The sequence below is a fragment of the Syngnathus floridae genome, chromosome 4 (assembly GCF_059516105.1).
Source record: "Syngnathus floridae isolate MCC-2025c chromosome 4, RoL_Sflo_1.0, whole genome shotgun sequence".
Taxonomy (NCBI): Eukaryota; Metazoa; Chordata; class Actinopteri; order Syngnathiformes; family Syngnathidae; genus Syngnathus; species Syngnathus floridae.
This window is the reverse complement of record NC_142416.1, coordinates 17,400,963-17,425,811: the sequence shown is the minus strand read 5'-3', so window position 1 is coordinate 17,425,811 and position 24,849 is coordinate 17,400,963. Positions and strand designations below refer to the sequence as shown.

At 44.0% G+C, this 24,849-nt stretch overlaps 2 protein-coding genes across 3 annotated transcripts in view; one reads left to right on the top strand and one right to left on the bottom strand.

Moving 5' to 3' along the window:
* The window catches only part of prelid1b (PRELI domain containing 1b), a 6,321-nt gene extending 1,468 nt beyond the window's left edge, over nt 1–4,853 (top strand). Inside the window, exons 2-6 of the mRNA XM_088372906.1 lie at nt 2,630–2,824; nt 2,890–3,115; nt 3,290–3,403; nt 3,595–3,673; nt 3,995–4,853. Of these exons, the coding sequence (XP_088229032.1) occupies nt 2,733–2,824; nt 2,890–3,115; nt 3,290–3,403; nt 3,595–3,673; nt 3,995–4,116 (633 nt within the window). The 5' untranslated portion in view covers nt 2,630–2,732 and the 3' untranslated portion in view covers nt 4,117–4,853. The remainder of the gene's footprint in view (nt 1–2,629; nt 2,825–2,889; nt 3,116–3,289; nt 3,404–3,594; nt 3,674–3,994) is intronic.
* Nucleotides 2,058–24,849, bottom strand: mxd4 (MAX dimerization protein 4). Of its 2 annotated transcripts, XR_015857903.1 has the most exons (9): nt 24,628–24,849; nt 24,003–24,102; nt 22,116–22,145; nt 11,001–11,115; nt 10,206–10,368; nt 9,416–10,094; nt 3,960–4,133; nt 3,786–3,896; nt 2,058–3,702 (listed from the first exon to the last, which is right to left on the bottom strand). XR_015857903.1 is itself a non-coding variant. In XM_088372905.1 (6 exons), the coding sequence occupies exons 1-6, from the start codon at nt 24,689–24,691 to the stop codon at nt 9,910–9,912; spliced, it is 657 nt and encodes a 218-aa protein (XP_088229031.1). In that variant the 5' UTR covers nt 24,692–24,849; the 3' UTR covers nt 4,922–9,909. The 2 variants fall into 2 exon arrangements, 1 of the variants encoding a protein (XP_088229031.1); XM_088372905.1 differs by lacking the exons at nt 2,058–3,702; nt 3,786–3,896; nt 3,960–4,133 and having other exon boundaries at nt 4,922–10,094.

Here is a 24,849-nt window from a genome sequence, read left to right as displayed (position 1 = left end):
CTTTACACCTTTGACCATGATATTTCCCTAATAAAGTGGTCTGTTATTAGGCACACTTGAAAATGGCGGTGTACCTAATGGAGTGTCCGAGTGATTCCCTCGTTAAGTGCAGGTGCGTGAAAAGTTTTAGCTCCTTTTGAACGTGAAAGTGGCTAAAACTTTTCACGCAGGTGCGCTTAACGAGGGTCACTTGGAAAACATGTTGGAACGTGGCCCCGAGGACTAGAGCTTGACACCTGTGACCTTTGACCATGATATTTCCCTAATAAAGTGGCCTGTTATTAGGTACACTTGAAAATGGCGGTGTACCTAATGGAGTGTCCGAGTGATTCCCTCGTTAAGTGCAGGTGCGTGAAAAGTTTTAGCTCCTTTTGAACGTGAAAGTGGCTAAAACTTTTCACGCAGGTGCGCTTAACGAGGGTAACTTGGAAAACATGTTGGAACGCGGCCCCGAGGGCTAGAGCTTGACACCTGTGACCTTTGACCATGATATTTCCCTAATAAAGTGGCCTGTTATTAGGTACACTTGAAAATGGCGGTGTACCTAATGGAGTGTCCGTGTGCTTCCCTCGTTAAGCGCACCTGCGTGAAAAGTTTTAGCTCCTTTTGAACGTGAAAGTGACCAAAAACTTTTCACGCAGGTGCGCTTAACGAGGGTCACTTGGAAAACATGTTGGAACGCGGCCCCGAGGGCTAGAGCTTGACACCTGTGACCTTTGACCATGATATTTCCCTAATAAAGTGGCCTGTTATTAGGTACACTTGAAAATGGCGGTGTACCTAATGGAGTGTCCGAGTGATTCCCTCGTTAAGTGCAGGTGCGTGAAAAGTTTTAGCTCCTTTTGAACGTGAAAGTGGCTAAAAGTTTTCACGCAGCTGCGCTTAACGAGGGTCACTTGGAAAACATGTTGGAACGCGGCCCCGAGGGCTAGAGCTTGACACCTGTGACCTTTGACCATGATATTTCCCTAATAAAGTGGCCTGTTATTAGGTACACTTGAAAATGGCGGTGTACCTAATGGAGTGTCCGAGTGATTCCCTCGTTAAGCGCAGGTGCGTGAAAAGTTTTAGGTCCTTTTGAACGTGAAAGTGACCAAAAACTTTTCACGCAGGTGCGCTTAACGAGGGTCACTTGGAAAACATATTGGAACGCGGCCCCGAGGACTAGAGCTTGACACCTGTGACCTTTGACCATGATATTTCCCTAATAAAGTGGCTTGTTATTAGGTACACTTGAAAATGGCGGTGTACCTAATGGAGTGTCCGAGTGATTCCCTCGTTAAGTGCAGGTGCGTGAAAAGTTTTAGCTCCTTTTGAACGTGAAAGTGGCTAAAACTTTTCACGCAGGTGCGCTTAACGAGGGTCACTTGGAAAACATATTGGAACGCGGCCCCTCGAGGACTGGAGGTCGACACCCCTGGTTTAAGTGAAAAATGCCACACCCGCCCTCACCCCCACTTTCTGATTGGCTGTTTGATCTGTGACGTCACTTGGACACTCCATTAGGTACACCGCCATTTTCAAGTGTACCTAATAACAGGCCAGTTCATTAGGGAAAAACATGGCCAAAGCTTGACTAAAAGTGAAAAGTGCCACACCCGCCCTGACCCCCACTTTCTGATTGGCTGTTTGATCTGTGACGTCACACGGACACTCCTTTAGGTACACCGCCTTTTTCAGGTGTACTTAATAACTTTATGCATTTTTTGTACATGTCAAGAATGTGCATTTGAGTACTTGCTCTTTATTTGGGGGGGGGACACCAACACATATTACACAACGTAAAACACATATACATATTGTCATATAAAACAATTAACCAAATGTCAGATATTTGTTTTCATGGCCAAAAAAATAAAAACAAGGAATAAAACACCAGACAAGTTTTAACAGATTTTTAATGTTTATTAAAATAATAAAAGTAAATTTCAAACCAGCAATCTAATGTGAAATTGCAGTAGATATACATACACATTTTGTCATATAAAGCAGTTAACCAAATGTCTGATTTTTATGTTTTAATTGGCGACTATAAAAACAAGGAATAAAACACCAGACAAGTTTTAACACAAATGTTTATCAAAAATAATAATATTAAAAGTAAATCTCAAACCAGCAATCCAATGTGAAATTGCAGTAGATCTATTGGATAACGATATTTAGGCGTATATATGCATACACGTTATTTAAAAACTGTGTTAAAAAAGTGTTATAAGATCAAGATTACCCAAAGAGAAGCATAATCTCCCCGTTGTTGCATAACGGTGCATCCCTTCAGAGAATAAAGTTAGCCGTTAGCTTGGAAAAAACGCGCATTACAGAAGTTGTTACGTTCGTTCGTGAACGGGAAGTGACGTCATTTTCTTCTTCGTTTTATTTGACTGCGAGGCGGCACCAGCTTCAATGTACATTACTGACATCTACTGGTGAAAGTTATACTAACTGAAAAAAGAACGAATCACTTTAGGAAGTGATTCGTTCACTTTCGTTCACTGAAAATATGGCTATTCAAAAGAAATGATAAAAAATGTAGTTGTAGTCTGCTTTTTTCCTCTTTTGCGTACAACAAGTAAATAACAAATGAATTATCCATGATAGGTCCCCATCAATAATCGTTTCACCTCTGCAGAACTGTACCAGACTTTGGATGGAGTCAGCATCCTGTTGTTTTTATGGTGTCGTCACAAGTGACTGCACTTTGACACATCAGTCGGACCACCATCAGCAGAACAATGGTCAAGTACTTTACTAGCAAAAGTGACATCGGCGACACGTGGGACCATGTCGTGTCTGCGTTCTGGCAGCGCTATCCCAACCCCTTCAGGTAACTCATAACATCATTGACGTTGTATTCTTCAATCACATTTGAACGTTCTTGTGGTTGTCCAGCACGCACGTTCTCACGGAGGATGTCGTGTACCGCGAGGTGACCACGGACCACCGGCTCCTTTCCAGACGTCTGCTCACCAAGACCAACCGGCTGCCGCGCTGGGCCGAGCGCTTCTTCCCCACTGGCATGTCACGCTCCGTGTACATTGTGGAGGACTCCATCGTGGACCCGGTCAGCCGGAGTCTGACAACGTACACCTGGAACCTCAACCACACCACTCTCATGGTGAGAAAGCCGATCCACTGAAAGTAAATACAGACCAATGAAGGTGATTCGTGGTCACCACTGCAACTCTACAAATGGTCCAAAAAACATTTGGAAGCTGTCATCAGGCAATTTGATTATTTTGTTTCACAAAAAGCTTTGTTGGACTTATCTTTTTTTTTGTTTTCCCATCAGTCGGTGGAGGAGCGTTGTGTTTTCCGAGACTCGGAAGAGCTGCCGGGCATCACCCAACTGAAACGAGAGGCATGGATCTCCTCCGGCATTTACGGCTTCTCTCGACCCATCCAGGTAATGAGACTTTTCGTCTCATTAATACCGCAAACTCCTCACCTTAAATTGTTTACACACATTCAACTGCTTCATGCAAGAAAGTACATTTTATGCCGCAGGGCGTAAAAATTCAAAACAGGAAGTTATGCTCTTCATATCTGTCCTGCATGTAAACAAGTTTCCTGTTTTTCCTCCTTGTCTGCACTCAGGAGTTTGGATTGGCCCGCTTCAAAAGCAACCAAGCCAAAGCTATGAAAGGGCTGGAATACGCGCTGTCAAATCTGCAAGGTTGGTCCACATGACGACAAACACAGCATCTAAAAAAACATTAATAGAGGAAAAAGGTCCTTGTCCATCCAATCAGAATCACTTAAAGCATGCTTTTGGCAAAAATACGCACCGTCTATGGCGCCCGATGCGTTATCGCTGTTGTGTGATTCTGCCCCACCGCCACCTTCAGACGTCAGCGGCCTGGTGAGTATGCAAATGACGTGTAGCGGCTTAACGTGAACTGTAGCAGAGGAGAGAGTCAGTGGTTAGGTCACAGTAGATTGGCAGCGTGTCTCAAACTTACATTCAAGTCACAGCCAGTGTTTTGGTTTTGTGCAGACGCAGGAGAGACGCCCCAGCGGCTGCTCAGGGATCCAGTGAAGGAAGCCTCCGACAAGGCTAAAGGAGCCACCAAGAGCCTGGCGTCTTCCACCACGCAGAACCCTCGGCAGTACGTCTGACGGAGGAGACAGCCAACCTGCACTTTGGAAAGTCTCAGGGTATTAGCCCGGAAGCACATTTCACAACTGCAGTCATCATTTCAATCCATATCATAAGATACTACTTTTTATCAAGATTGCTCGTCATTCCCATTTTGTGATCTTTAAAAACACATCTGACTTATTATAACATGATGACACAGACAAAAGCTTGCAACTTGCACGCAACATCGTTTACTTACGCCTAAATAGTCACTCGTTCAAAGACACACCTTGATGCGTCATGCCAAATGGAATAAAATGGAATTGTGTGTGCATGTAAAGGCAAAAACACAGAGTGGGTGTGCAAGGCTACAATCTTGTTTGTACAGCAAAAGGAAATGTTAAAAATGACTCACACTGCATGCAATTGATGCCTGCTAATATGAAACATATCACTGACTGCAAAGGTCGGCTTAAAGACAAATTGTTGCTCATTAGGGACCTGTATTGCGAGAATTCTGTCAATTTTTATTAGTCTAGAGAATCTAATTTTTGTCTTTCCTTTGACATCAAGCTTGTAAAATATTTATTTTCCTCTGCTTCTAATTGGGGCTGAAATAGTTTTAAAATGATTCCATTGTTTAAAAATGTGTTCTAAAAGTATTTTAATTTGCTGTGATGTACTGTAAAATTTTGTGAATAAACTTTTTTTTTTTGACAAAAATTGAGGGGCGGTATTATACAGGTTGTTGTGTAAATAAAAAATAAAAAAATCACTGCTCTGTAGTATATTTCATAAACAATGTGACTCGCCACACAAGCCAATAATTAAGGCGAGGCCACATTTTAAGTAGAAAACATTTTAATTATATTACAATGAGAACGTACACAATACCTTCAAGTGTTTGCTCAAACATAGCTAGCACCAGGTACTCGTGCACACACACACACACTCGCGCTCGCACACACACAACTCACAAACGCACAAAAACCTTGTTTTTATATCTGCTATCAGGAACATAACTCAACAGGTCTCTAGCACAGAACGCTCCCCCTGCTCGCCGTCGAGACACATCTCGACTTGAGTGTCCTTTCATAAATCTCTCTAGTTATCCGGCATGGTGAGGGTTTTCAAAAGTGACTTTTGTATTTGGCAGGAATATTGATTTGACAAGCACCTAGGATGCACAGCAGACCACTCATCTTCATCATCATCATGGTGTGTTCAATCTGTGCCTCCCATTTGCACTTAGAGCAGATACAGTGGATAATCAGTCACTGACTATTACATACATAATCTCTTTTTCTTTTTTACAATTTAAATTACTTTTTAAAAAAATACATTTATAACAAGGCACGTCGTTGAAAGGTTGGTTTTGTTCTATAGCTGCTGACTATGTCAGCCGCTCACATTCTACCAAGGGCTGTAAGTGCCGCACGGAAAAGAAAAAAAAGAAGAAAAAAAAAGAACCACTACCAGTTTAAAATACACTACTTTTTTGTCTATTTTTGGTAATTTTTCTGTTAGGAATAAATTGTTTAAAAAAAATTGGGAAAATAAATTCTAACCTAATAATTTCTTAATATTATGAGGTGATTTTATTTTCTAAGGAAAACGGTCATATTTTAATTTTACAGTATTAATTTGATATTTTTTGTCATTGACAAAGTGTTTGATGTTGAGGGGGAAAAAGGGGAAATATTACAAGAAAAAATATATACTTTATACAAAAATAAGGAACTTATTTAGGATTAAAATAGATGCAAGAAAGAAATTATTTTAGGAGAACAGTCAGAAATTGTCATGATTTGGGATCAAGGTAATAATTTTAAAAAGAAAATGGCATACTTTTAAAAGATAAAAGTAGTAAAAAGAAGTTATAATTGACATATTTCTCCAACATAATTTCAGGACTTGTGCATCTTTTGGGGAATTTATCTTGCAAGTTACCCTAACTCATGGGCACTGAATCCTGTTCTAATCTCATGTGTGGCCCACAAATTGCCTCGCTCGTTCCATCCTCATCCCCACAGGGAAGGTTCTGTGCAAGAGATCATCTTTTATTCCATTAATGTTTTTTTTTTTTAATCAAAGCATATCGCTGCCACACGGAAGAGAAAAAAAAGGCTCAGTGTCACTTCTAAAAACATTCAGTGATAACAGAATAGAATTATAAGAATCTGAAAGTCTGTTCCTTCTTGCGTGCCTGGCTTGACCACCTGGAGGCAGTATAGCTCAGATAGACTCATGATGACGAATCAATCCTATTTGATTTGTCAGCGGTCCTTTCCTCTTTGCAGCAGCTAATCCTATTCTAGCAGGATGTGTCCTACGATGCATAGTAACTGACAATTATGCTTTGAGCTCATCTCTACGGCACTTAATATCAGTTGTTCTATGCAGAGGATAAAGAATATATGAGAATACTGTTATATTGCGAGGCGTCGTGGTTGCTGGAATATTTGTGTTCAATCGATTGCTTACAGATAAGCTCGTGGGGCCTTTGGGCAGTTTTGTGTTTAGTTTAACAGTTAATTGGAACTGGGAGTGGCAATAAACAACGTGAGCCTCGTTGGGGGGGTTGCTCACTATTTGGCAAAGTGCTACATATTGTGAAGTCAGTTGAACTGAACTCGCTGCCACCATCGGGCGGTGTGGTCCTTCTGGTTTAGGAGCGAGAAGCTTTTTACGTCATTACGTGACACTGAGCCTTTTTTGGTGTGTGGCAACAATGTGCTACCAAACATTTTTAACTAACAGACTAAAAGGAACGCTACAAACGGTCATGTTCAAATTCTCGACATGAATGTAAACTGTCAATGACAAAAAAAAAAAAAAAAAAGCTTTTTTTGTTTCGTTTAAATCTCCATATTTTTTTTCTTGGCCCTCCTGCAGTGTTTGAAGAGAGTGCAGATAGGAGGTCGTCAAGAGTTGGTCACCATTAAACGCACCACAGAGTCATAAGCTAAAAAAAAAAAAAAAAATGCTTGTCTTCCAGACGAAAACGCAAAGATCAAATAAAACCCTGGCTGCACCTTGCAAAAAGCGCACAATGGTCGTATTGCTGTGCCAGCATGGAAGCTAACAAACAGAAACAAGCAAACACTGTTGTTGGAGCCGAGCCTTAGCTGGGACGTCGGGGAGACGATCACGCCGCAAAGCTGCCATCGGGTCAATTATTCTTGAATATCGCTCCTCTCCCGGCCACGCCCGCTCCACTAACACAAAGTCTTTGAAAATAAAACAAAAAAAAAATAATCCGCATCAAACAAGTTTCAAGCCTGAAAAGGTCCAGCCCCTGGTGGTGACCATTTTAGGAGGGGGGCCAACTAGAAGCTGCCGTGGGGTGTTACCAGTGTGGAGGGGGGTGGGTGGGGGTAGAGGTCGGGGTGGGGGGGTGCGTGGACCTCTCCTGGCACGCCCCCTGCTGGTTGGAAGTGTTTTTGGTTGATGTTTCGAGTTGATGGGTGACAAGGGGTGGAGGGCAACCTGAGTCGGGGACCGGGCTTTGGGGGCGGGGTCAGGGCCGGGTGGCTCACCAAGGCACAGAACACAGCAGGAGAGTCTGCCCCCGTACTCCCTTCCACAAGTCTCTCTCTGGATTTAGCTCCAGCTTTCTATTTCGATACAAAGCTATACATACACGCAGCGGTCACTACATTAGGTACATCTGCACAATCTAAGGAGACTGTTTCCACTAATTGGCCTTTACAGAGATAATAGTGTGTGTGTGTGGGGGGGGGTCATATGGTGAGACTTTAGGCCATCTACCCAACTAAAACCATTTGGAACATTCTTATTATCTCTGTAAAGGCTTTGTATTGTATTTGTGTATACATCCATACGTAGTCAGTTTTGCATATTATATATACAAAAATTAGTATGCATGTGCACACAAAAATAATATTCATCACTTTTTTTAAAAGAGCACATGTAGGAAAATAGAATACAAAATGTAATGCAAGAAATAGACTAGACTGGCGAATATAGTGATTTTTTTTGTGTGGATTTGAGATTTGTTAATTTTTTTTCTTTTTTTGTTTTACAAGGTCTAACATGGACCTTTTTTTTTTTTTTCCCCGCAAAGATGTGGCCTGAAATGGCCAACAGAAGCGCCTCCTCCGTCAATAGTGACTGTCGTTTGTAACCTTAAAGGTTAAGAAAAAAAAGATTATTTCTCTTACAAATATGACTGACTGTGACAAGAACATGATGAGAGTTAGTCATCTTAAGGTGATGTTTAAGAACAACGTTAAAAATAAAAAACAAGGTGACAGAGCTGCTGCAGAGGAACGCCGATTCAGCCATTTGGTGGTTTGGCATTCTAAGAAAAAAAGGGGCGCGAGTCTCCGGTGGCGCCTCGTGGTCCCGGAGGGAATCATTTGAAACACTCGGAGGAAGCACCCTCCTCCTGCATGCTCTGCTACATCGCTTCGCTACTGAAGTGCGAAAAGGCCATAGTAGTCCATCCACACCATAGGGTGTTATAGTGTAGTGGTCAGTAGTGTGGAGTAGTGGTGAGAAAAAAAAATGGCAGCGAGGGGTGGATGGGGAGAGGGGGCACACCAATTAATAAAATTATTCAGTTCCCTGCGGCAGCTCCGTGACTCTTCCTGCTTGTTTTTGTTCCAAAAAATTGAATTATAATACGGCCGGTGGACTCGATTAGCCTAGCTTAGATTAGCTTCGCATGAAGACGGCAAGAAGCAGGCAGAATGTCGCTTTTTTGAAAACCGTTCAATCTGGAGGATCGCCTTAGTCTAATAACAGAAGCAAAATGGCAGCTATTTTCAGGCTAGCAGTGGTGTGTTAAAATGGCCGGACTCCATGAAACATGTAACTACTTAGCATTTTAAACTTTGCTCATTTTTTCAACACACTACTGTTATTCTGAACGCAACTGTAGCTTCTGTTACGACTAGGAACTGTATAAATACAATTTAACTGTACAAATGAAATAAGATTTTAGGGGAATTTTAGAGCGCTGGTGCACTGTATTTTTCGTCCTTTCATTGTTACAACCAGGCCGACTAGTTCTCCTTCACCTCGTTGGTGCCAAGCTAAAATATTTCCTGATTCTGGCGTAGGAACATTATTGACATTCCCTTCTCACTCATGTGTGTGACTATTGCTCGTACTATGTGATGTGGCAGGCTAATGAGGTCCTAGGTGTGTACAGACTGCGGAAACCGACGGAGGTCATTTGCATACTTTAAGGCCTTTTTCTGCGTGCTATTGCCATGTGGAGATGAGACAGAGCTTTTTGTTGTGTTATCATCTGACAGCCACATGCAAACACACGCATACATACACTCCCAAAAAGTTAAAGCTTCTCACCACAGAAGTCCCCCACTGCTGTATGTGAGCCTGCAGCTAGCTACACTAGGCTAAGGGGTTGGTTGGTTGGTTGGTTGGTTGGTTGGTTGGTTGGTTGGTTGGTTGGTTGGTTGGTTGGTTGGTTGGTTGGTTGGTTGGTTGGTTGGTTGGTTGGTTGGTTGGTTGGTTGGTTGGTTGGTTGGTTGGTTGGTTGGTTGGTTGGTTGGTTGGTTGGTTGGTTGGTTGGTTGGTTGGTTGGTTGGTTGGTTGGTTGGTTGGTTGGTTGGTTGGTTGGTTGGTTGGTTGGTTGGTTGGTTGGTTGGTTGGTTGGTTGGGACATGATACAACAAGGGTTGGGGAGGGCGAGCTGTCGAGTAGGCTTGTGTGGCATTTATAAGGTAGCGCCTTTGTGGACTGCATTGATGTGTGTTGTGGCTACACACAGTCATGTTGGTTGGTGGTGGTCTGGAGGATTTTGGGGGGGGGGGGGAACTGGATCATCGGGCCACGGGAGTCTAACAGTGGTGTGGCTGCAGTCTGTGGGAATGTGGGGCCGTGTAGCTGGTGTCGCTGGAGCTGCTCTGGAGGCTGTAGTGGTCCTCCTCCTCCTCATCCTCCACCTCCTCTTCCTCGGGGTCGCTGATGCTCCCCACGCTGTCGACCTCGACAGGGGTGAACTCGATACCCTCGATGTCCACCTCTGCACATAAAAAAAGAAAAAAGTCAAGAGAGCAAATTCTTTAATCCCATCATGACATGAACTCTTGTGACTGTAAAACTGGACCTTTCCCGTTATGGAATCATAGCGTACCTTGCTCAGAGTCGGTGGAGATGGTGGAGCCCATGCTGTCCGTGCGGATGCGTTCCACCGATCCGGACACGGAGAGCTGCTCAAGTCGACGTTTGAGGTAGCGGTGCTCTCTTTGCAGCTGCTCCTTCATGTTTAAAGCTTTCCTGTCCTGTTCTTCCAGCTTCTATAAACATACACAGATAGAGGCCACTAAATGAATGCATTGAACAAATGCATTGCAAGACTCAACAAGGAAGTGGTTGAATGACCGAGCATAAAAAATTGAATCGTTTTTTTTTTTTTTGTGGCAGCTGAAAAGATAGATTTCTCACTCTTTTCGGGTCAGATGACATGACCACAATCATTATGTTTGCACAGCAACAGCGTGCACAATAAACAGGAAACCAAGGGTTAAAACAGAATTTCCCACCGACCACACGGCACCGCTGCTTCTACTGCGGGTAAACAGAACAAACATTTGGACGTCAGCTTTACTTCGAAGCAGACATCTGAAGTTTTTAAGTTAAAAAAAAAAAAAGACTGGTATTTGGAATTTCTCCGTTTGAACTCGTACTACCTTGACTAAAGAAGAAAAACAAGCTCAAAGCAACATGCTTCACATTGAGCATGATGTTCTTGCCTACAGGTTTTTTACAAGTGTGTCCAAAAGTTAATCCTTACCATCTTCAAGATCGTACGACATTTTCTGGAAGAAAAAAAAAAAAAAAAAAAAACGACACATACCCAGAAGAACACCACGCCTACGATATCGCGCCCGACCAATTTGTATCCTGTTTATTACGAGCTCTTTAATACCTTGATGTGCATCTTGGCCCTTTTCAGCAAGCTCAGTGTGGTATGTCTGGTGCTGTCTGGACCCAAAGGCACCAGCTTCTTCAGCTGTTCCAAGTACAGCCGTAGTTTGGCGCGTCTGCAAGGACACAAGCGGAGTGTGAGTAAGTGAGTCACTATCGAAAAGCAGCAAACTGGGACCTTGAAGAGCCTAAAACCTTTCACTGGTTTTGTCTTGAGGGGTGGGGAAAAAAAATACATCCACGGAGCAAGAGAGACTCGTTACTACACGATCAGGAATGATTCCCTGCGGATTCGGACGATGTAAAGTAAGGCAACACTGTCTTGTGTTTGATAAATTATAACTTTGAGCCCTGGAGAGCTAGCATGCAGAAACCTGGAGCAAATGTCATTGTGGACCAAAAAAGCATGGGAAGTCCCCCATGTTACGGACAGAACCCAAAAGATAAACTGCGGCCTCGGAAAATCTTGCATTGGAGCCAAGTCTCCCCTTGCCAAGCTAATGTCCGTGAACCTGCGAGTAAACATCTCTGTAGATGCGTATTTTCCTGATAGAAACAAAAGTAGCATCTCCAAAGGACTGCTTTTATTCTTAAAAAAAACAAGATATCAGCGGATTACCTTCCCTGTCTGCCCTTGGTCCATTCAAATTTGTTCATGAGGCCCTTTTCGATCCTCCATTAGTCAAGCTTGTCCATGAACCATTTCTTTGTTCTGAGCAACCCCCTCCCTCCTCGAGTCCCCGGTTCCTTTGACTAAGTCCATCTGAACAGTAAACAAACTCCAACAATGGAAGGTCTCCACTGACCACTGCTGCAACTACAATCAACCTAATCAGTTTCATATAAAAAAAAAAAAAAAAGGGGCTACATTTGGACTCTTGACACAAGAACAGCCTTTTCCCTGTTTCGTCTTGAGGAAGGGCGTTGCCGGTGCGTTGTACACAAGTAGGTCCTTCTCAGAAGCCCCGTCTGTTTCACTTTGGGGTCAGCCAGGGACCACTAGCTCGTCACATCTTAACTTGAAATAAATAGTGAAATGAAAACTTGTTGAATGTCCTTTCAAGTGTTTTTACCTCTACAGGTGCATTTGGCATTCCTGGGAAAGGGCGTGTGAAAGTTCTCTCGTTCTTTTATTTCTTCTTCTCCCAAGGGGCTGTCTCAATCCCCCTTCATCCGCAGAACCCCCCCTCCTCCTCCCCATCCCTTTGCTCCACTCTGCCAACACCAACACACCCTCGTCCCATCGGAAAACAAGTGTCTTCAGAGGACATGGGCGGGGACTCCACCTCCAACCTGCTCCAGTCACAGCCACATGAAGCACTTGGACCTTGGCCAGGGGAAGCAGGCAGGAAAGAGCCGGCCGGGGGTCTGCAGCAAGGAGGAGGGAGCGAGGCTTATTGGTGTTTTTCTGGGAGCGGGGTCCGAGCGAGTGGGTGACTTTGAAAAAAGGGTTCTTTGAGAGCGCAGTGTGCTCAGCTGCACCAGGCAGCGCTCCCGACACATCATCCAAAGGGTAACTTGAGCCAATGGGCAAGAATTCTTGCACCCCACTTCCCCCTTCTGCTTCTCTTGTAATGAAAAACAAAAACAAGGCGTTGCCTCGTGCGCTCGCCTGACTACCCACGAGAAAATTGACTTCCCCCCCCCGACTTACTCACCGAAACGCCTAACCTGTGTACGAGACACATAATTTAGCTGGCGTGTAACAACTAGAAAGGTGTACACATGCACTCCCTCCATTATTTTAACCGCAGAGGGCCGATACTTTTGCTTGATTCATTACAGCAAAGGGTGTCAAACTTATTTTTGGCACGGGCTACATTGTTGCTATGGTTTCCTGTCTTGTAAAAATCTTGCAGTATCTTAAAAAGTAGCGACAATTTGTAAGGATGTGAAGTCGACATGATTTGCGGGCTTTGAGTTTGACACGTGCACGACAGGATGCACTTTTTTTTTTATGGGATGGGAGGATCTCTCGCCTCTGAACACCTGTTTTCACGCCAGAGTCGGACTAACCAAAAAGGTATGAATGGAGCTAGACAGACATGTTGATGTGCAAACAATGTCTCAACATCTAACCAAGTCATAAAATGATTGAAAGACTGCCAAATCTATCAACAACTAAAGTCGGAATGTGCTTTTGTTCCGTTTGACTTTTCTCCCTCGAAAACATACGTGCATTGGAATCCAAAATGAGTTCTTCCAAATCAAACTTGATTTAAAAAAAAGGTCTTCCCTTACATGCAAATTGTAGCTCACGTTACGCTTTTCGTCTTGACCTTCTGCATCGTGACTTAAGACAAGTCGGGGCATGCCTTCCCACAAGCGCTACGTTTTGCCGTGTTATTGTGTCGAAGAAAAAGCTTGCAATGCGTCTGATGAGTATCTCAGACGGGACCTGCTCAAAGTCGGCGGGTCGTTCCTGACAGCTCCTTCCCCGAAGCACGTGCTTGATCACCGAGGAGCCATTTAAACAAGGAGGGGGGGGGGGGACGACGTGACTCCGGCTCCCTGCCCCCCCTACTCCGCCTCGTTCATTTTTTGTTATTCCCAAGTCAAGCCCTGGTCACGCTATGTTTATCAGATGGCCCCAAACATCCGTGCAAAGTGTGGCACCATAATGTTGTGTGCATGAAGGGGAGCGGACAGATTGCTCCGTCTGGTATGCGTGCTTCTGACTCACATCACATTTTCCAATTTGTCTGGCTTCAACAGTGGACGCTCTTTGATACCGAGGTTGTAAATACTACCGTCACAGTTAAAAAAAGGGTGTTTACGAGACGCTGGGAAGAAAAAAAAAAAAAAGAATAAGAATTCTGGCCTGTTTGTTTACTTGGAGTAATGTTTGAAAAGAGTTTTTGCAAATTTTCGAAAATGATAGCATTACAGTCTTTGGAGTCCCTGGCTTAATTACTAACAGATGGTCCTGGCAGGCATACACCAGCATTTCCATTTTTTTCTTTCTTTCCAGATCTTCCAAAACTTGTTCATATAGCTCACGATACAAACATTCAAATGACGTTAGCTCAGTGTCATTATTTCAAGTCAACAAGCAAATTGAAGACGTTTGGCTTAAGTCTGCAATTCAATTTGAGACAAAGTCACATCTGCAGAGAGGCAACCACCTGACCGCTCACGTGCAAAGTACCACGGGATGATTTGTGTCTGATCTCTGGCCTTCCTACCCCCCCCCCCCCCTCCCTCTCTGAGCAACTGAGTGCCAAAACAAAGCAAAAGCAGAGAACGGAAAAGGAACTTTAAAAAAAAAAAAAAACAGCCAGAAACTAGAGCAAGCTATTTAAACTGCTGACTTGTGCTCCAAGGTTACCCGGGTACAAATCGGTCCGTTCTCACAAGATTCCCTTGACCGCCAAACAACTATTTTAAGTCTGTACCAGAGACGTGAGCAGTTTGACACCGTCCTGGAGACAACAGCTCTTTGGAGCGGGGACTTAAAGGGGGCGCAGGTTATGAGAAGGCCAGCCAGTGCAAACAACAGACCCTCAAGCCTCACTCACTCGCTCGTTGCGCTGCTTAATGAGGCTTCTGCGGCCCCGCAAATTCCTCAGCCCGTATGCACGGGAATGAGTGGCTTGATTGGCACACGGCCAATCCTGCTAAATGAAGGTCAACAGTCACGAGGACCCCCCCGCCCCCCTCCCATTCCAACGTTTCCTCACAAGCGCTCGCGGCTACGGAGAAAAGAAAATTCCAGGCCTCTGGGGTTTGATCCCACAAAATAACATTTTAGAATGAGGGTCACATCTTGGCAGCTGTAAAAGCACCTGAACTTTACGCTAGCGTAGCGCAACATGCCACTTTGGTTCAGCTCAACATTTTATGGTTACGCTCGTGGTAAGGGGGACATTTATTGTTCTTTAATACCTCCAGAATTGGTTTAGGAAAAGACGTGATAGTTCTGCTTTGGCCAATTAGCAAAATTGTGGGATTCTCAAACAAATGTCAACCTCTAATGAAAATCCGTTCCCGCACCATCAACAGAATTTGATCAATCACAAATGTCTACAAACATCGTAAACTACTAATTAAAATAAAAATGTCTACAATGTGTAGAATGAAAAACAGCAAGTAGTTAACCAGCCTTTTTTTTGCTGCGTGGCAACATTTTTATACCAGTTTGCAGTCGTGGCTAAATTGCGTCATAATTTCAACTTGATCGAAAATTTGCTGCTCTTTCTCTAACGCGGAACCGTGGGAAAGAAAATATCATACACGGTTACTTTGTCCTTGAGGCTTTCTTCCTATCATGTTATTTATCCTACGGTGATCCAACAATGTTGTTTTTGGCTTTCAAACAGAAAATGCACCCCCCACACACACATACACACATCTGGTGGCCTGTTTGGCAGCGAAAGTGAAGCAGTTCGCGTGAGTGTGGATCACCACGGTGTAACTGGTGCAATTTAGGTTTGTGGTGCTTCCACATCTGGTGTGCACGTATGGATGGAGGAGGGGCTTCCTCGGATGGCGATGGAACCAAGTCGCCGTGCAAAAACATATACAGTGGCTCTTTCAGCAGCTCCTCATCAGTCTTCCCCTGCCCTCGATGTGTTTACATTTAACTCACATGTGTTGTCCGTGAGAAGAAGCGTGGAGGTGAAAGTGGCCGTGCGTCCCACATGTACACTCGAGGAGAGGCCTCTCTCGCCCTGACACCAACTGTCAGTCAAACGGGGTCACGACATGTTTTGCTTTAGGTCATTTGCGTCCCCTCCCACGGACAAGTGCGAGAGCAGACAGACGTCTACTCCCCTCTCGTAAATACGATCTCCTGACGGCAGCAACTTGACGCCGGCGCTCACATGACGACTGACACGCAAGCGGAGTTACTTCACTCGAGTATTCGAAACTTGCCGATTAGAAAACAGGAAAGAGTGCCGAGAGTGCTCGTATTTTTATTGCCGCGTGCGCGGGAATGCCATGTGAGTGCGGGTCATCTGACTTTTGTTTTCCTTTTACGTGCAATCCGTGTCGTTACAAAAATCCCTCCCTCCCTCCCCGCAGGCCGCTTACGGAGGTTAACAGATGTCAAATAGAAGTTGAAGAGAAGCAAAAACAGATCAGAAAGGAGAGGAGGAAGATACAGAAAAGATTCCTTCCTTGTTTCTGAATCGTTTCAGCACAATGTCAAATGACAGACTTGGACAGTAATTGCCGGAGTCGCGCACGTCGGGTCGGACTAGCACGGACAAGTTCCCAGAGCTCCGTAAACACATTCCCCCGACACGGGACGGGCTAGCTGGGCTTTTTCTAATGAAGCCCTGTCAATGATTAGCACGCAGGAATCCCGTGGCATGACAGAAGAGCTCAGCATTGATGTTTACTGTAACACGGGATTAGGAGCGGTGGGGTGGGCGCCAACCGACCGAGTGGAGGAATGGAACAAACGGGTCAGGTATAGAGAAGGCTCAGTGCAATCTGATGAAAGCGCTGAATTTGTCAAATTGAAGGATTTTCGCAAACAGTTTCGACACGACTACAGAGTTCCGATAAAAAAACAGGGTTTACGAGCATGCGTCAAAACATTTATTCTGGCCACGTTTGGCTTTTTCCTGTGTCTTTTTGTGTTTGTGGACCAGAATCGTGCACAAAAGGCTGGCAGGATTTGAGAAAATCAGAAAATCAGCATGCCTCATTAATCTGTGCTTCCTTTTCTTTGACCCTTTTTGCAAAAAAGGACAAATAAACCGCATAAAGAACTTGTGGGTGGGAAAAAAAAGAGGAAGGGGGAACATGGGAAGTTTAAACCGAAAGCACATTTTTTGTTTTTTTGACCATTTTCACATAAGACAGTAGCAACGAACAAATCCGCTGATTTTTTTTTTCTTTCCTTAATGTTATGCGGTATGGTCGTAATTGTCGCCCTGTCAGCTTGCTGTGTGCAAAACGTCTCGGTGCTGCTTACTTAACACTCCGTTGGAGCGTATGTGTGCATAGTCTGCTGACCTGAATTTCAGGCTGGCTGCTCCACACAGCAGCCACGTCCCTCCCTACAGCAACGCTCAAGAATGTCTCAGCCTCTGCCTGCATCCAAAGCAGCCAGCTTGCTTTCCTCCCCGCTGTTAACCTCATGCGTTCTTTCATTGTTTTCCTGGCACTCAAACGCAACCCGTATGCAAAGCTTGCGACTTATTAAAGCGCAAACCGCACTTTTACCCGCTTTTTTACGAGCAGCGGCTGTTGGGCGGGCGTCTTTTTACCCGCACGGAAACACGACGTTCGCCGTTGACACCCGAGAGGCGGCGGGGGCGTGTTGCCGAAATGCGCGAGTGCACGGGAGGACACGCGAGCTAGGTAGGCCTTGCGACAGCGTACTAGGCCGTCCTCCCTCTCTGAGGTCGCAGCTGGGCGTGACCCGAGCATACGTGGAATTATTATTTGCGCACATATGCCTTTTTGGCATCCCTTGCCTGTACATTTTGGCCACATGCTGTGCTGTCCTCCAGGCTTGAACCAATCAAAACAGTCTTTAAAAAGAAATTTTACGACGAAATTCACAGCAGCGTGGTTAAGTGCAGCTCGTATCGAAGGACTAACTTTGCGCGTATGAGCGGGATGACGAAAGAGCTTATAAAAGCAATATTACAGCCAAGCTCGACGGGGTGCTCCCGCGTTGCTAGCAATCTAGCGCTAGCTGCAATCTGTTCTGCGCGTAGTCGCTAATAACTGACAAATGCTATGGAAAATGGATGCCAATGTGCTTTTTTTATTTCATTAATAGTGAATTAAGCAAACTGGAGGTGGGCCAGTCAATATGGCACCTGTCTGATGACGATAAAGTGAATTTAATGTACTTCAGTCCTGAGTGACAGTCTATTCGGATATAAATATCAATCGAAAGACGTCATCTTAGCCTCTGGGAACACACCCAGCACGTACGCAACGAGTCTCTACGGCATTTTTTTTCCCAAACAAGTGCATGCAGCTGCATGAAATTTAAAGCAGGCTGTTAAAGCCTTTCTATTAGACCTGTCACTCACAACGACTTTGATTGTTGATTAATCTGTGGATCACATTCTTGATTAATTGCTTGGTACATAGAAAGCAGAAGATGCATTGCATAAGTGTTTTTTCTATTCTCGCGGCGTGGTGTTTTACAATGCGCACAAATCATTTACCAGTGGGAGACTTTAGATTTCAACTTCCCAAAAGTAGGACCGACTTAATTTATGAATGTGTTTTGTCAGCGCATTGCAAAGCATCATATGATATGTTTGCCGGTCACTACACCCTCATGAGGAATGTATGTGACAGTGTGACATTTTGAGGAAGTTAAACACAAAAGCCGCATGAGATAATGCCCCACCCCACCACCACCGCCACCAGTGGGAAAATAAAAAGTCCTGGAATATCGCACTGGCTCTTCATGACATGTCCTCAAATGACCTCGAATGCATGCAGTATGCAATGTGCATCTAAACTCTCAGACGCGCCACCCTGCACGTAAAACTCACAAGAGAAGATTTATAACTTCACAAGAGGAGCGACTGGCACGGTGTTGGCATGCAAGCCGGATAACAGCGATAAAGGCCCTCTGTGAGAGAACTGGGGGGGGGGGTGCTCTCCCTGCCTCAGGTTTCTGCTGACTCAGTGACTTTTATGGAGGGGGTAGTAGAGGTGGGATGAGGAGAAGGTGAAAGAAAAAGCAGATGTGGCCTGTAGAGATAGAAAAAGAACAGAGATGGAGGAAGTGGAGGCAATATGGGTCGAATTGCCATAAGTCAAAGACACACATGCAATCGTGAGGCCCGGCTTCACTGAAGGGGAGAAAGTGAAAGCCCCCCAAAGCCAAATAAGTCATTTATCACAGCTGGGAGTGGAAGACACCGAGAGAGTAAATTTAATTAGAGGGAAGCTTAGAGTGTGGCCAAGTGCTCCCCAAGTAAATTTAAATTCATAGTTGGACAGTTGCTGCACAGTTGCTGGGTTGGGATTTAAGGTGGTTCCCTCAAGTCGTATAATAATTTGAAAACTCGGCAAAATATGTCTTAATATTGAATAGAATGCCCTTATTGTCATTATAAAACAGGTATACAATGACATTATAGGCACTAATTCTAATGTTGCACGACTCAGCATTAGCGGTTAGCATGGCTTTTCCGTCGTCTCCTGTTTTCTCTTCTTGCTCGGTGTGTCTAATGATTAGCTGTCGGTACACCTTGCTCTTCTTTAGCGGCGATGATACTAGTCAGAAGTGTATCTTATTTGAGTGATTTATAGGAACAGAATGTTTTTAAGCCTAGAAGGAGAGTGTTTAGTCATGCTAGCTGGCAAAGGGCGTAGTTTGTAGCTAGCAAGTTTGCTTAGTGTGACTGATGTAGACACAATCTTGGATACCAACTGAGTCCAATCCCTGTCATGTCTAATGTCGTGTGAGATGTTGCTGTTACACAAAAATAATTCTGAAAAAAATGTTTTGTAACATTTTGTTGTGGTTCCAGAAGAGAAGCCAGTTCCAATTGAGTGTCCTAGTGTCAGCTGCCATACGCATTGTTGTTTGTTATCAAATTTCGAGGACTGTATTGGTTTAGCGCTTTATATTACATTATTTGTACACTTGTTATATTTAATTTGAAACCATGAGATTGTTCATTTAAATTCAGTGTTTTAAGTGTGTTTCTCATGTAACTGAGGCTAACTGTGAGATTTATACATAAGATCTCCTAACATATTATAGTGCTCCATTTGAACAGTTTCAGATCAACCGGTGACCCGTCACGGATTATGTTCAACCTTTAAAAGGCTCCACTGCATACTCAGAGGATAATAAAACTTGTTGGATAAACTATGAACGTCCCGCCTGTCATGTGCGCTGTCAGAAATGAAACCAAGAGCAAACATGGGCGGGGATAAAAATAAAGGCGTAAATCCGAGAGTCAATTGAGGGAAGCATGCAAAAACAAAGCGAACTTTCAGCAGCACGCGAGCGGACTCACGTTTCCAGTAAACAGGTGACATGCTGGAAAACAACCTTTGCAGTTTCACTGTGCATCGGTGTCACAAGAAGAAAAAAAAAAGGAAGCGTGCAGCGAGGACAAATCGTCGGCCTGGGTCAGAAATAGGAAGGAAGCCAACCCAGTAGAGACGAACCAAATGGCATTTTGGTTTCACAGCAATAACTAATCTCTTACTAATGCAGGCCTGCTTTACTATTAAAAAATAAAGCAGTAGCAAATGAAGTCACCGATGAGATTGTCTAGAGCGAGAGCACCACAGCCGCAGCAGATAACCGGGTCGCGTCGGGACACGGGCCCTGTCGGCTGCTGCTGGCCTCACTCTGATAACAGGACATAAATACGTCTCTTAAACAGCAGACAGCTTGGTGAGAGCCAGCCGGTCTGCTATTAATAATATCAAGTAAATATTTGCAGAAGCACCTTTGAAAGAAAATACAAATAACACCACGCTAGCATAGACTCTTCAAGGCGTGCTCTCTCTGTTGAATGATTGCAAATCTATCACACATTTAAGACAAACGAAATTAGATTGATATGACTATTTTTCAGAATTGTGTCATGGTGAAAGGCTGAAGACATATTGTTATGTTAACCATCTCCAAATGATTTAAATCTAATTCAAATCCAGGTTTCCACACAGGATTAAGCCGCTAGGCTAAAGATGCTAATGTAAGTTTGCTATACAAACTAGTATTTTGTTTTTTAAAAAAAAGCTTCAAAGAGCAATTGGTTTGAAGGATGAACAATCAAACTCCGTCTTGCTTCGAAATCCTTGGATTCCACCACGACTACCACAACTGCCTTGTGGCATCTAAAGTAGACTTCTATTTGTCACCTTGCCAAACACGTGAGCAGAGACTATAAGGATAGCTCAATGTGACCGAACAAAGACGGTGAGTCAGGACTCAAATAGCTACGCCACCCTGATGGCGTGAGGGTCAGGAGGTTGAGTTCTTTTTAGGACACCATACTGGCCCGGCAGCAGATTAATCTCGAAAGGAACGATTCAAGGTAGCCAAATACTTATGGAACTGGTTGAGCAGGAACTGACATCAACAGAGAGATCAGATTGACTCGTTTTATTATCTTCGAGACTCATCAAAGACTTTCGTTCGGTCATTTTTTGCTTCAAGCACAAAATAGAACCGTGAAAAAGAAAAATCGAGGAAAACAATTTGGAGAGGTCAATTGGAAGGTCCCTTGGCACATGGCAAGAAACTGAAACGGAACTTTGATTAGTTAGCTTAATTTTACTAAAACTACAATATTAAGATAACCTTGCCACGTGTTACGTTGCCAAGTAATAAACACATCCGTGTTTAACGTTTTTCCATAATCGGTGTAGATTTTGAACAGTTTTAGACTCTGGAGTGGGCATAAAAATAACGTTTCGATAACGCTCATATCCAAGTGGCGTCACGGCGATAATGACGATGACGGCAAAGACTGAGACGGTATAACTGATATGCGTCAGCTTTGCGTTTGGACGTCATGCATCTTTTGTTCATAACCACACCCGCGATCGGACATGAGGTAACCGCTGTGTGTCAACATCGGCGGCGTAATCACACTTCTCCGTCTTGTCTTGAGGTGGAATATGCCCGTGCATGTTCTCCTTTGCTCGGCACGTCCACTCGCACACATGTGACTTAGTAATCCGTCAACGTGGTAGACTGTGTGCGTCACGTTCTCGCACAAACAACTCAACCTCAAACCCGTTGCTGCTTCTGCTCACATGCTGACAGTTCACATCAGCTGTTTCCTAAATCCTCTTAGCCAGACTTTTTTTGTTTAGTTTTTTTTCTTTAAGCGTCAATGAGAGCCGCTCAGGTTGATCTTGATGCAGAAAAGCACCACTAATAGAGGCAATTGCATGATTTCATTTCCTCAACAACATTTTATAGGATTGACTTTATTTCCATACAAGGAATTGAAACTATGACATATCTTATCAGCATGAGGGCCAACTGGTTGAGATCTTATTATCAGTTTCTTTTTCTGACAAACGCAAAAATGCAATTGATTCAATCTCTAGCGCTTTGATGAGGACGTCTGTGGTATCTGACGCTCAACTAGAGTATGTGGAACTTGCAACTAAAACACACACACAGGCAGGAGAACCTGAAATGCAGCCTTACCTGTGTTTCTCCAGCTCGTTGTGCGACGATCTGAAAGGAAACAGACAAAAGTTAAGGATGAGTCTCAAAATATGACGAACATGTTTTTGCAGACGGCACCCGGGAACTGCACTTAGTCAGTAGTCAGATTGTGACGCTTTTTAGGGTGACTAAAGACAAAAAAAAAGTCATCACAGGTGAAAAGAGGGGGCGACTCCAACTGACTTTCTTATAACAGAAATGCATCCTCGTCCCACCCAATTTTTAATTGGCCCAATTCAGAAATGAGTAAACCGACTCGAAAACCGACTTGAACCCTAATCCAACAAAATGCTAGATTATTGACGACAACAACAAATGCATAGCTCAATCTAACAAAGCGTGTGTCCAAAAACAAAAAGATTATCTCAGGATAAGAAGGCACTTCCTTGCCCACACAAACAAATAGCATGCATGCTGATCATACACGAGTGTGGATAACAACACGCCCCACAGACGTCTGGAGGCCGAGACGGTGCAGAATTCCACAGCGCGAGGGCTATTCTGAGGAGCACCCCCCCCCCCCCCCCCCCTTCCTGGCATGATACGCAGACCCGGGAACAGTGAGGACACTGCAGGGCCTCTTGTTGTGGCCGTCATGGATACCACAGCAATAAAAACAAAAACAGGGACAACAAAAGTGTGTAGTAGGAGAGGGGGTGGGAGCAGGCACACAACAAGCCCTTTCACATTTGGCACGCGGGTTGAGGGCCCTTGTGCTGGCGAAGCAGCGGTTCCCACAGCTGCGCCGTCCAGCGCGAGGCATCTGGATGGCAACGCACCACGGGATGCGAGTAACGTGAAGAAAAGGCACTGACTGTTTGAAATCATTATCAAGTCCCATAAAGTGGAATCACCTCAAATATCAATTAACGATATGTACTAATTGGCCCAACTAGTCGAAATAGGAAGCCCGTTAAACCTACCCGTTTTTATCCCTCTCAGGGGGCGGCCATTTTGCCACTTGCTGGCAACCGAAAATGACACCACCGTTGCAACAACCATTCATGGATCAGCATAAATGTCACGTGACCAAAATCAAGAAACATGATTGGTCGTTACCTGAGCTCTGAGCAACTGTGATGTCATCTTCAGTTGACAGCAAAATGGCTGCCCCCTGAGATGGATTAAAAACAAGTAGATTCTGCTCCTTAATTCATATTCCACAAAAGCAATATTAATAAGAATGCAATGTTTAGAATAGTTATATTACTACAACATTAAATGGAATTGACTTTGCTTTTAACAGTTAATACACAGATACTGTCACATGTTATGTAAAACTGATTTGGAAATAAGCATGTGACCTGATGTCCATCCATCCATCTTCTACCGCTTAAATATCATAAATATCTTAATAATCTGGTCAAAATATTGCCAATATTTCACAAATACTACAAGGGTTTGTCAACTAATGCACACAATGGGAATATTGCAATGGGGCAACTCAATTCACTCAGAATCAATCTCGATTTCAGATCTTTTCAAGGCAACAAGTGCACAAACCGCATCAAGGGAGCAGAGAAAGACTTGCACTTGAATTTCACATGCACATACAGTTACAGTAGAAACCCACATGAAGGGAGAGGTGCAGCCCCTCTGCATGGGGGGGGGGGACGTGTGTGAAAAGAGAAGGGGGATGCAGAGAGCCCATTTAGAGTTGACAGTGTACGCGTGGCAGTGTTTATTAGAAACCAAAACAGAGAGAGCCCAACCCAGCCCCAGGCAGCAGCGAGATGGCAGTGTGCAGGCAAACAGCGACTCCTCCCTCCCTCCTCCCCCGGCCTGCAGCAGCACTCACACTGACATGCGAAGAAGGACAGAAAACACACACACACACACACACAAGAGGAGCACGTAGATATATACCTATTGTTCGGACTTTTTCTGTTTATTGCTGAGCTTTTCGTCTTCTTCCTGGAGAAGTCGCTACTGAATGGTAAAACCGAGGCATATCCGTGTTCTGCCTCTGTGGACACAAACAAATACAAACGTGCATTTTTTGGGGAGGGTAGCAAAAGTGGCTGCAGAATAGAGTCAATACGTGAGCTGTCAATGGGTCATGTGGCCGTCTTGTTAAATCACAAACACGCACACACAAACGTCCCGTCATTTTTTTTTTTTTTTTGCATCTGTCGTGATGTTACAAGCTGATGTCACTGTTGTTTACCCATTTGTCCACCAAATTACAGCACCCCACCAACACATAACACCCAGATTAAAATATATATATATATATCCCGAAAAACAGCGTTTAATTACCATGTAAATGTTTTTTCAAGCAACAACAACATACACCGGGTCCAGTTGGCACCCATCGTTTGCTTCACGTCCTATTGTCTATGCACAGTGACATCATACCTGCACCACTAAAATGTCAGTTTAAACTTAAATTTAGTGCCTAGCATAAACCGCCACACAAGTCAGCACTTCGTCCAGGGTGTAGTTAAAACGTGAATAATTGCTGTCATCGCGTCAATTTAGCTTGAAATACCTCTGTCTCTTCTTTCCAAGTACTCTGCAGCCTCCAGCAGAATTAGAAGCGAATTAAGTTCCATCTTGTTTTTGTCTCAAAAACAAATAGGAGACTGTATATACACAAGATTACATACAGTTTTGGAATGGAAATGTTAACCAAAAAATTGTTTCAGTCCGGTGTGTGTACGAGGGTATTATCAGTTCTGAGTCTTGGTGACTCCAAACTACAGTAGCAACA